Below are 12,717 nucleotides of genomic sequence, written 5' to 3'. Positions count from 1 at the left end.
GGTGACAAAACTACTCCCAAGCACTGCAGAGCCTGTCATTCTGAAAGCCCAAGGCGCATCAGCACGGCAGCTTCCTACTGGGTCCTCACCAAAGCTGCCCCCCCTCCCCCGCCCCGCCAGACTCTGGCGGTTCTGGGCATTATGACCTTGAACCCGGAACTCCGCCTTGATGGGGCCTAAATCAAGACCTGGCCCTAACCTTAACCTCTGTGTTCCTCAGCCCCTAGCAGCTGTGAAAAGCACCTGCATCTTTCCCGGTGGAAGTCAGAAAGGACATTGTCCTCTAGGTCCCCAATCTTCCCCCTCCTTCAGCTCCAGCGCACGGGCTCAGCCCTCTGTAGTCACACACCTCATTTACATACCCAACTTCTCAGCTGGCAAACTTACCCACCCCAGAGTCCACTTGATGACCCACTCTCCCTCGAGAGGCTAACCCTCTTGACCAGAGGGCCAGTGGCCAAAGGCTGGGCCCACCTAGCTGGCATTCCTGCCTGGCTGGGGATTGCTGCTGAAGGCACAAGGAAGCTCGGACCTGGAGCTGCCCAGACCCACATCTGGATCGGAGTGGAGTACTTCCTCGTGCCCTTTCTTGCTCCCCTCACTACTCTGAACCTAGCTCTGTTTATCAGCATTTTCTACGCACAGTCTCCATCAACAAGGTGCTAGCCTGTAATTGGTCACACAATCCTCATTATAGCACCGAATCTCCGTATTTTAAAGAAAGTTTACTTTTACATCAATCAGACCCACGGTTAAAAGCCTCTAATCTTCCCTGCATCAGCTTAATAAACTCTGAATTTCCTGCTTTTATCGCAGCTCCATTGGGAACTTACTTCTCTGCAAATACTTACTCGTCCATTGTTTTCTCCCTCCAGCGGGCTTCTGTTGGGCTAATTCTTTTTTGGTGAGCACAATTAACTGCATGGCGGTGTAAGCCCACCCCTGGGCAAAAGTGGCCGAGCCTCACATTTTTTAAGGGCACTGTTAGAACAATGTGTCACTTAAACCCACTCTTCCCAGCTCTGACAAGCTGGCGCTTTAACTTACTCCACATTCGAAACAGAAAGGCTGATTTCTGTCCCACAGTCACTCAATATGAAGATTCGTTGGGAATACTGCCACAAGGACTCTGAATTTCCCAGAATTGTGTGGCCTTACAGTATGTAACAAATGGTGTAGCCAAAAATTTGTCTGTCTCTGGGATCTTTTTCCTGCCCCCATTCCACAGAGCTAAGCAAATAATTAGTTAAGTCTTCTGAGAAAATCTTATTCTGAAGTTAATCACGTTAAATAATTCTCTTTTTCCATCCACCTCTTCCCTTGAACTGAGGTTTTACTACTCCTGATAAATGTTAGCAGAAAGTACAAAAGTTGTAATTGTCACAGGTAATTTAATTTACCAGGAAATCCCTACTTCATTACAAAAGATATTTAAAGATGACCTGGGAACCAGTAAAATTGATATTTATTAATGTAACTAACTGTAGATCTGATACCTTGCCAAGGACATTGCAAGCTATTCCCCTGGGAACTTGAGAACACCATACACTCCTTTGGGTAATGGGAGAAAGTTTGTGATGTCTCATACATCTCACTGCACAGTGACCACTTTTACCTGGATAATTTCCCAAGGTAATAAAAGGCATACAGGAGTGTTGAAGTCAAACTGGATGTTTGTTTGTTTAAGCTATGAATGATGAGGGAAAAGATCGTAGTAACTAAGTATGTAGGTGTTTGTAAAATACTGCACCCTGTCAAAAGCAAAAAACGCTAATAATGAAATTCCCTAAGGGCCCGTTCCTTTTTAATAAAAAAGTGAAAGCCCAATATTCTGATAATCAAAAGTTTTCAAAAGTAAGATTTAAGTTTCGTTTTCTATCCAATAGCCAACCAGATGCAAAAAGGAGAAATCTGAATTTCTGCTTAGGAAGGAATGAGTGGTCTAAGTTAAGGGAATGACGCCTCAAAGAGCCAGCCTTGAGAGGTAAAGCTGGCCCCAATTAACTCTGTATATAGCTATATCTCTCTTATCTCTACATCTGCAGACCGTTTCCTAAATCTCCAAGAAAGCGAATCCCTCCCCTTTTTGAGTGCAAGCATCATCTTGACTTTCAGGAAGTAAACTATAAAAATGGTTCGATTTTCCCACCTCTTCTCGTTTTCTTTAATGGCCAGGAAGCCCTCTATCCTTAATTGGTGCTATGGGATGGACGGGTGTAAAACTGCTGGATGGCCCAAGACGCTGCTTCTACCACAGGGGTCTACTCCTCTATCCCGGACTGTGCTGCCCTTTGGGCGCATTAGTCAGCGGTCCCCACCTATAAGCTAGGACGATCATTCTCCCCTATCCCGTTAGTATACTGCACTCCTTCAGAAAACAACAATAACAACAAAACCTGGACATAGAGGGGCGCTCTGTGGGGCATTTCACCGTGGGGACAAGGAAATAGAAATGTCATATTGTTGCAGGATTGATGGGTTGGCTGGTAGATGGCAGCTTTCCGAACCAGCCAAGGGAGGGCGGGAGGCTGGCTTTCGAAAAGAATTGTCCCAGACTGCCAAAGGGTTAAATATTTGTAGAGGGTAAAACCTGAGCCTGCCGGGATTTTTTTTTCCTTCTGCTTGCCCGGGGGGCCTGCTGGAGATTCAGTATCTCTTGGTTATTTCCTGCGATCACTAAAACCAGTTTTCAAGAAAACAAGTCGCAGGGGTTTGAAATGTCACACCAAGTGACCTGGGCACGACATATCCAGGGGCCATCCCCCGCCCTCTCCATTTCGGGCCTGGAAAGAAAATAAACCAAAGACACGCCAGACTGGTTCTGGGTGGACTTATTTTCTCCTGCAGCCGCGATCCTAGCGGGGGCTTGTTGTAGCTCCTTCAGTGTATCGCTTGCAGGTGATGCCAAGCATAGATAAGGAGCCGCCCCGGCCTTCTCCTCTGTCTAGACGGGGGAATTAATAAATGCAGCGAGATTGATCACGTCGCGCATCCACTCTGGGGACAGCGCGGAGGACGCGCGGCAGAACGCAGGGGCGCAAGGTGGGCTTCGCGCCCCCAACCCATCACCCCACAACCGGGGTCCAGTCTCCAGGCGTCCTCGCCTGGGGCGCAGAGCCTTCCCGCTTCCGGAAACGCCTCAGGGCTCCCCCTGCACCCGAACCGCCCCGCCCCGCCCCGCCAGCATCCAATAAGTGCCGGGCCCGCCCTGGAGGTGCCCAATCCCCGTCGGGCACGCCCCTCGGCGCCCAATCAGCGCCTGGCCCGCCCGTCGGGCGCCGATTGCCGCAGCACGAGGGCGGGTGGAGCGGGTGGAGCGGGTGGAGCGGAAACTTCACTTGAGGCCCACTTGCGAAGGGGCGTTCGTCTGGCTCCCCGGGCGCCAACAGCACACAGGCGCGGCAATGGCATCATCGGCTTGTTTTTTATTAAGATCAAAATATTCGTCCCACGATTCGCCTCACAATAAATAACAATAACTTACGTTTGTTCGGCAAAGGCTCTCACTGTCCTCCGTCGACTGATAATTTAAAACATTTTTTTTTTTAAAGACAGTCTGGTTTCTACCTTGCCCGGCAGTCATGCGCTTTGGGGGTTGTGTCTGTTCCTTGGGGTTGTCCCGTCCTCCTCGCCGCCAGGGCCTGTTCAAAGCCTCGGGTCAGGGTAGGCGAGTTCGGAGCAGTTCCCCCGAGGGAGGGCAGGTCCCTGTAGGGCCCCACGCGGAGGGGGGGTTCCTGGGCGAGTGGGGCGCCGAGAGGCAGAGTGGCAGCTCCCCACGCAGCGCGGGAGAGGCGAGGGCCGAGCTAACCCCGCAAGTCCCACATTCTAGTTGAGAAAAACAGAAAAGTCCTCGGAGCAGGATTCTCCAGTCCCGGCGGCGAGGCAGGCTGCGTCCCCGCTCTTCCGGCCGTCCCGTCCAGTCGCGGTCGCCTGCCTCTGCCCCCCTCGCTTTAAATAACAACAATAATTACAAGGGCCGGAGAGTTTTCGGAGCTGGATAGGCCTGAGCATGGGTGAGTCTCATGCAGGGAGCATGCGAGGTCCGCGGGCTGGCAGCTAGGGGTCCCCGCTCACGTCTCCACGGGACTCGGCACCATACTGTTGGGGGTGTCCGGGAGCTGTGAGGACAGAGAGGTCACGTCGCTGCCGGAGGAGTTGCCTAGGGAGCCAGACTCGGAGAAGGAGACCTGGGAGGGCAGAGACACCAGGGTAGAACAAGTGAGCACACGCCCAAGCCGCTGCTCCTGGGTCACCTGCTCGGAGACCCGGTGTGTTCCTTGCAGACAAGCCGCCCACTGAGTAAACCCTGAGGCGAGGGATGCCAGGTCCCCATTGGCACAGGAGGATTGGGGCCGGGTGAGAGACATTAATACCAGGTTTAGTGTCAGCAGCAAGGTTGCAGGCCCAGCAGGCTTTCCCCATGGCCAGGTCTGTCCCGGAGACCCCTGTGCCATGCAAAGTCCCCTCCCCTCCCCTCCCACTGGGCAGCTAGCGCAGGGCCTCACCAGCTGCTGAAAGGCGGGTTGGTCCAGGTCACTCTGGAGTGCGAACTCGCTGAGCGCTTTCCAAGGCGGCTGGTAGGTCTGCACCTCAACTGCGCTGCCCTGCACCGCGTTCTCATGGCGGATGGGACTGCCCGCCACCAGAGGCGTCCCGGTCAGTCCCTGGAGGCTCTACGGGGCAAGCAGAAGGCACAAGGCATTAGAGTTAGGTCTCGGCTTTTGCACCACTTTTGAGCATGGAGTCCCAGGCTCTGGAGAGCGTCTGGGGATTGCACTGATGTGAGGAGGCACACTTGACTGCACACAACGAATCCCCATTCCGAAGTGAGATACCCCAGGGCCCACAAACCTGCCATCGGTTTCACTCCTAGGGGCCAAACACCAGGTCAGGGAAACGGAAGTCTTTATGCCCTTCCCTAGCCAGGTATGCGAAGGGGGGGGGGGGACCTCAGATCGAGGCCTGACAAAGAAAAGTACACCCGGCAGTCCCAACCACACCACCTGGTTATCTCTGCGCCTAGGACCCCTCAACTCGGGGCCGTCGCTGGCACAAGACACCATCGCCAACCACCGCAACTTGAATGCCAAGGCCAGCCTTTCTCCTAAGATGTGGGCGCCACTTAACATGGAGAGTCCAGTTCCGCCTAGGTCTCCCCCCAGAAAGAGGCCCTCCTCGGAATGCCACTGCCCGCCTCCCCGCCACCGCCAGCACCTCACCCGCCTTGTCGTTGTGCCTGCTGCTGCTGTAGCTGCTTCATGAGGATGGACTTCTTCTTGTCCTTGCAACGCTTGTTCTGGAACCACACGCGGATGACCCGTGGGCTCAGGCCGGTCATCTCCACTAGCTGCTCCTTCATGAGCGCGTCGGGCCGCGGGTTGGCGGCGTAGCACGTCCGCAGGGTGTGCAGTTGCTTCTCGTTGAGCACAGTCCGCACCCTGGTCGTCTTCTCTGCCTGCTTGTGCACGTGCGTGCGCAGCGAGGGCTGTCGCCCCGACCCGGCATCTGCAGGAGCCAAGAGAGGCAGGGTGTCGGATGGGCAGCCAGTCATTCTCCCCAAGATTTCGTTCCCCTCTTATTCCGTTCGTTTGGCTATTGTTCGTCTCCCTCTCCATCCGTTTCGTTCGCCTAACCCCAAATGGAGTACGCTTTTTGTTCTGTCCCTGGCTCCCCAGCCCGGTTGCCTCGCAGCAGCCGATCTCCGGAGTCCTGCGGGGCTCTGGAATTCTGCTCTAGGCCGCTGCGGTACTAGCAGACCTTAGGAAACCCAACTGTGCCCAGCCGGACAAGCAAAGCCTTCTGGAAGGTGGGGTTTTAGGGGAAGAGGTGGGAATCGCAGTGCGACTCCGGCAGGGAAAGGGAAGAGTCGGGGACCTGGGTCACAGCACAACTCCCAGACTGAGAAACTCTTCTGCTCCTAAGGGGCCTGCTCCGGCCGGTCTCGCCCTTCTGAACACTCTGGAAACAGGGAAGATCCCGACTTGAGACAGCAAAGGCCTTCTGGGTACAGAATGGTTCCTTCCTGGCTGTCTGCCCTGGAGCTTCGGCCGGCCCGAGATTCTCCCCTTCGCTCTGGGTTCCCTCTGCCCAGTAGTTGGGGCCACTGACACCCACCTCGAACAGCCTTAAGCCTACATTTTCACAACAAAGGGGAGCCCCTGGGCGATCTTAGATGGGTTCCTGAACACCAATTCCATTCCGTTTCGCTCTAACCTGGTCTACACACCCACTGGATATTAGCTGCACTGTTTACATTGATGTCCCCTCTAGGCATTTCTAGGTCTGGGTAAACATTTACAAATAGCCCACCCAGACCAATTTCCTCCTTCTACAGTGTGGAAACTGAGAAATCGAGAGGGGCGGAGCCCTGGGGCCACACAGCACGGAGAGGCGAGGTCCTACAACGGTCTGAGCCGCAGACCCTCCTGTCTTCCTGGAGCTGGGGTCCTCTGTCGAACCTTCTCCACCTGCTTCGGGGTCAACACTCAAGTCTGAGCAACTCCTGGTTAGGACACCCTATCATACTAGCGAGGGTTATTCAGTAAACTCCCTGAACCTTCATGCTAGCGTGACCTCCCAACAAGAACACAGGCCCCTCTTTTGCAAGGCTGGCCTTCTTCTTCCGTAGGCTCCGGGCCGGATACCATCTTTTCTCCCCTGACGATAACCTGTTCATTAAAGGAATTCGAAATACAGCCCAGCACAGGCAACACCTAGGATTCTGGATGTTCCTCCACTCTCCGAATCCTAGCATTGTGTCCTACACAGTCCGGGCCACAGAGAACACACACAACTCCTGAAGCTCGCACGCTCACACACATGAAATTTTCTCCCCGACACACAGCCGGATCCCCAGCGCCAGAGCCTCTCACACCAGCTTCCCGTTGGAACCTCGGCGGCCGGCTACCCACTCGCACATCCCACCGACTCGGCGCGGCTACGCGGGCCGGGCGAGCGGCTTACCTGGCAGATGCAGGCCGCGGGCGCCGGGGAGCGGGCCGGGGCTCCGCGGGCTGCCGGCTGCAGCGCGCTCCAGCAGGAGGCCGTGGTCGGCTCGGCAGAGCAGCTCGTGCTCCCGCAGCGAGAACTCGTCTCCCGGGAGCAGCTGGCGGCTGCACACGGAGCAGCGGAAGCACTCGATGTGGTACACGCTGTCCCGCGCCCGCATCACCAGGTCGCTGCTGCTGAAGCCCACCTGGCACTGGGCGCACTTGATGCCGAACAGCCTGCGGGCCCGGGCGCGGCGGGTGTCAGCGTGGGGATCCGGGCCCGGGACGCGCAGCCCGTGTCCCCCAGCCCACCGGGGGGCCGAACCCGGGGTCCCGCCAGCTCACCTGACGTAGTCCCGCTTGCAGTAGGTTTTCCCGTCTCTCACGAAGCACGTGCACGTCTCGTCCAGGTACTGGCTGCACTCGGCGCACTTGAGACAGGCGGCGTGCCACTCGAGGTCGGGCGACACCCGAAGGATAAACTGGTCGTGGATCTGACTCCCGCAGCCCCACGCACATGGCCGTCCCGGGCTTCTCTAGCGGGGAAGGGCGCAGGGGCCCGCGTCAGGCCTGGCTGCCGACCCCGGCCCGGCCTCGGCCGCTGCAGCCCCAACCCAACCCTCTCTCGCGCTCTCGCTCTCGCGCTCTTACTCTTAGAAGTGCGACCACGAGGGAACGGAAAGCTCTCGAAAGATTTAGGAAAATAGTAAACGAAAACAACGCACTCTCCTGACATTTCCGTTATCACGGTCTTTGAACACGCGACGTCGTATCGGCTCAGATACAAACAGAACTAACGGGGGGGCAGGCGACAGCACAGTGACACCGGGGAGCCCCGGACGCCTCCGCGTCCACACTGTCGGCCAAGCCCGGATTTCCGCCCGCTCACAATGACTCCCTCCTATCCCAACATCGATACCGCAGCTTTCAGCGCGGTCCCGCGCTCAGCTGCTTCGACAGATCTTAATTTAAACACCTCAGATCCAAGCGACTGAAATTCTCTCTAGCTTTGAAAGACCGAAAGACAAGCAAACAGAAAAGAAACTCATCTCCCTAAATCAAACCTAATCGTCCTAACAGAAAAGAGAAAGAATTCACAGTCTGAGGTCAGTTCAGCCGACTTGGGAAATAATGTCTAATTATAAAATAAAACAGCAGGATTCCAAAGGATAAACACTGCTACAGTCGAAATGCATTGGTTTTTTTTCTTTATTCTCCCAAGTATTTTGTCAAATAGAAGCCACTTGTAGAATCCGCTAAACATTCTTCTGCATTGGAAATGTTGCATATTAAACACGCATACACACCCACACACACAGAAAGACTTACTCTTGGAATGATCCCCCATAGCACCCAGAAAAGGATAATGAAAAATAATATCCACCATGCAGAGAGAAGTGTACGCAAAGCGTGCGGCCGGGGGCAGAAGGACCAGGGTCGCGCGCCCAGCCTCTGCTCTTTGCTAACTAACTCCTGCCCCGCGGAGTTGAAGGGGCGATTCCGCACCGGCCCGCACGCAGCATGACGTCAGCACGCACTCGCCCGGGGCCCGAGCTGGAGGCGGGACCTGTAGCGTCACCCAGTTCCCCCCTACCGCCGCGGGGAATGCGGGGGAGGTGATGGGGACCCGGAGGGTGGGCTCGGGTAGAGCCCGAGGCGCCGGCAGATTGGCTGCAAGGAAGTGGGCAAGCTCTGATTGGCTCGGAGTGAACAATGGAGCGCAGCCCCCTCCCCCGAAACCTTCCAGGATCCGCTTTGCGGCCCCGGGTCCCGCAATCCCTGGGAAGCCGCGTCTCCACCCAGCGAGCTCTGCCGCAGCGCCGCGCTTCCTTTGGACTCGGCGGGGAGGTTGCCCTAGTGGCTCTCCAGCAGGGTGATGGACACCTGGGGATAGATGGGAGCCCTCGCTCCCTTCAGAGTGCTTTTCTTTTATAATTTTTAAATTAAGAATTCCTCCTGGGGACGACAGAACTAAGGGACAAAAGGGGATCCGATGGGGCGCGACCATCACTGGTCCAGCGGGCCACCTTTCTCCCCCGTGCGCCTGAGCCTTTGTTCGGCGGGGTCCGAGTTAGAGAGAACGGGTAGGAAATGACCCCCTGGGTCTGGATAAACTCTATTCGGACTTTCCCACCCGCGCCGCTTGTAGAAAACTCGATGTTGCAGGTGGGTAAAGCCAGAAGGAATCCAGAGACTCTAGCCAAGGTCCTGCTTGCACCCTTGCGGCGGCTCTGTCTCCTCCCTCATCTTTTCCGCCCTTTTGGTTAAGTGGACGCCGATTCCCACCCCACTTCTTTCTCCACTCCGCTGCTTGGCTCCTTCTAAGAACACTGTTGAGATGTGTTACACTTCCAGAATAAACGATTTTCACGAACTCTTAATTTTGGATTTCACAAACCAGTTACAACGCAAATAATCAGAAACAAATGTGGGGCGAGGGGTAATTTGCTATCTTCCCGATGGCTTTTTAATCCTTAGAAAATCTGCAACTTCTGAAGAGTCAGAGCTTCCCCCGCCCCTTCACAAAAATCGCCCTGACTTTTGTTTGAAAGGGTTGAAAGACAAATCGGTGAGTTCTAAACAGCGTTTATCCAACGATGGTCTGTAAGTTCCCCACCCCCATTTTAAAAGGACACCAAGAACTTGATGCCTCTCTAGGTGGGGTGCGGGTAGGCTCCTGGGATCGAGTGTCTCCACCCAATCCTATATCCGGACTCGGTTCTCCGCAGGCCTCCCCGCCTGAGAGCGAATTCGGGCGGGCGCGGCGGTCCAAGTGCTAATAGCCGGAGGCTGTTGGGCTGGGAAGGGTGCAGCCGAGAGCACAGGAGAAGCTCTGCAGAAAGTCGGAGTTAGGTAGGCCCTGGATGCACAAAAATCGCTCCTCCGAGGTGATTCAACGCAGGAAGCAATCCTCTGGCACCTCGCTCCACAGCCGGATTCCTGCGGCTTTTGACCCCCGTACCTCCACCTTTGGAGCACTAATGTTCTCACTGGACCCAGTGTTAAGTCACAGCCTACAGACCCCTGACAACAGGCCGACCCCTCCCCATCTCTCCTGCTAGTGCCCCAACAGCTCTCAGTCTCTGTGAGCAGCTGTGTCCGAGGCTGGGGCCGTGCTAAGCTTGCTAGTAAACCACAAACCACGAGCAAAGTAAGGAGCCCTGAACCATTGCGCTGGCCTCTGAGCTGAGCCCTGTGTGACTTCCCTCACTCTTCCTCATCTGTAAAATGGGATGTACTTAGAACAGCTATTTTTGCTTTGTAAAGATTAAACTAGTTTCAGGAAAAGCTTTAGAATAATATCTGGTACATAGTAGTTGCTCAGTGTGTAGTAACTGTGGTAGCCATAGTGGCTCTTTCTGTGTTGGGAGTCTGTATAACCAAGCATGCCTTTCCTGGAAAGGTGCCTGTGTGGACCTGGCTAGAAGTGGGGTCTAAAGCACATCTCTGCCTGTTGTTTGTGAATGGGATGAGAGGTCAATCCCGCCCTAGGTGTGGTCTTTGTTTCTTGGTGTTGTCAGTGAGTGGGCTCTGCACTGTGCCTGCTGTATGGGAAGCTCCAGGCACACCAGGACATTGTTCCCTCACCCTCCACCCCAAGACAGTCCTAGGCCATGCCTGGCTCCCATTGCCCCTAAGATCCTACAAACCTTTTGGGTACTGGCTCTCAGGAGGGAGCAGATCTCAGCCAGACTCCTAGGCTCAACCTTTAAGGCTCTCCTGCCTATAGAAACTCCCCCTTTCTAACTAGAAACCCAGTCTCTTGAGACTATACTAAGAAGACTTCAGAGACACTCACCTCCTTCATTTCTCTGAAAAACCATTTTCCAGGTCCCTCAGTGTGGGTCTCCTGGGTCACAGGAGTCCAGTACTGGCAGGGGAAACACACGGGTGTCTTTTGTCCTGCCTGCTTCTCTGCCCGCCACAACACCCAAAGTCCCCTTCCGGAGGGACAGAGTCACCTTCTCTCCATACCCCTGGCTGTGGCACTCAATCTTTCTCCTCCTTTCTTGTCCTTGTTGGGAGCCGCGCTGGGAGCCCTAACCCTCAGCTAGGACTCAAGGACTACACAGGAAGCTCCCGGAACTCGTCCCCATTTCTATCACCGATACTTAGTGTGCTCACAGTTGGCCCAGGTGCAGCGGTCCCTGAGAAAGCAGATGGCCTCGCTCTATGATGACAACAGTCCCCCTTCTCAGAACACGCCTCGCCTGGGGGAAGAAGCAGCAGGAGCCTCAGCCTGTGGCCAGGGAGTCACCTACCTAGGCCAGGAGATGGAAAACAAGCTGGCTTGTATTTGGTTTTCCGGGTTTGTTGTTGTTGTTATTGTTGTTGTGCGCTTAGTCCATCTTTCCGTCCTTTCTCCCTGTTTCCTACCAGGAGGCAGGACACACTCTGGGGGACCCTCCTGGACCCTTGTTTGACAGTGAGTGGTTCCTGTTCCCCATGACTGGCAGTACGTGCACGCACAGATCCCCGCTCAGGGACGCAGAGAGCCTGTGCCAGCCTGCACAGGCACAGTCGTGCAGACACACAAACATCATCCCCTTCCTGTTCTTACCCCTTCCTTTCCCATAGATTGACAGGTGTAAAAAGGAGTACTGGTCGTGGTAAAACCATCACCATGGCCAGTCCAGGGGAGTCTCAGGATCGTGTGCTTCACCATACCTCACAGAAATCCTAGGGACAGGTTGCCGTGGGACAGTTATTCCTGCATCAAGCTGAGGGACTGTGGTGCTGCGGGAAGGCTAAGTAACTCGGACCAGATTGTGTGACCGACAGAGAGGCGGTCTTTGAACCAGGCTCTTGGTGTCCAGTGTCTGCTTGTGGATTCATTGATGTGTATTGCCTCCCAAACACTCACGGAGGAAGCCGCTGGTAGTGGAAGGAGCCTCAGTCTACACTCTGGATATCTTTTCATCGCTGTAGCAAAACAGTCGACAGAAGAAAAGTTAAACTCTGCCAGTTTCAGAGTTTTTAGCCCCTGGTTGGCCCCGTTGCTCTGAGGCTGCAGTAGGCAGAGTGTCATGGCAGAGAGGGTAGGACAAGTCGCTTACTTCATGGCAGGCCCCCTGGTGGTGGTAGGATGAGGGTGGAGGGTAGCGGGGCAGGCCCAGGACAAGATATGCCTTTCTTAGACACCTAGAGTGTCCTATCTCATTCATCCAGGCCCACTTCCTAATAGTCCATCAACTACAACCTTATCAATGGACTTATCTGTTGGTTATCAGAGCGCCCCAGGATCCAGCACCTCCCTACAATTCCACCAGCTGGACCCGAACCCTCAATACATGAGCTACCTGGGGAGAAATTGTAAATCTACACCATAATAATATTAGAGAGGAAACTAAAGTCTATTATGCAACCTCTAAATGACAGTGCTAGAGTTGAAAGCCAGGTTCCCTGACCCAGGCCAAGGCATATCTGCTGGAGTGCCTGCCTGAGGATGCCATTCTGCCCTTGTCCAGGTCTGAGACCACCTCTCAGGCAGCTACACCAGGCTGCCTCTTGCTCCTGCCCCATCCCTCCAAATCCACTTTCACAGACCTTCCTTTTCTTCCAAACACTGTTGGAGATGTCAGCATTAGTGGCTTTACCACCACAGGCTTCTGGAGGTAGAGACCAGGGCACCATGCCTCAGTGAAGCAATTAAGGCCTGGGGAAAAGAAGAAACTTAGCCAATCCGGATGAGGCATGGGGGGGGGGCGGGCCTGATACTGATAGCCAA

At 54.8% G+C, this 12,717-nt stretch overlaps 1 protein-coding gene across 1 annotated transcript; it reads right to left on the bottom strand.

Moving 5' to 3' along the window:
- Positions 1-3,434: 3,434 nt before the first annotated feature.
- Isl2 (ISL LIM homeobox 2) lies at positions 3,435-8,627 on the bottom strand. The gene is given in 7 exon segments (XM_052760959.1): positions 3,435-4,187; positions 4,506-4,671; positions 5,220-5,505; positions 6,964-7,226; positions 7,335-7,498; positions 7,500-7,525; positions 8,319-8,627. Coding segments are annotated over 7 exon segments (1,080 nt in total). The 5' UTR covers positions 8,377-8,627; the 3' UTR covers positions 3,435-4,070.
- Positions 8,628-12,717: the final 4,090 nt, after the last annotated feature.

Source organism: Peromyscus californicus, unplaced genomic scaffold (assembly GCF_007827085.1).
Source record: "Peromyscus californicus insignis strain IS unplaced genomic scaffold, ASM782708v3 Scaffold_11__1_contigs__length_118956290, whole genome shotgun sequence".
Classification (NCBI taxonomy): domain Eukaryota; kingdom Metazoa; phylum Chordata; class Mammalia; order Rodentia; family Cricetidae; genus Peromyscus; species Peromyscus californicus.
This window is presented reverse-complemented; position numbering and strand designations above follow the sequence as displayed.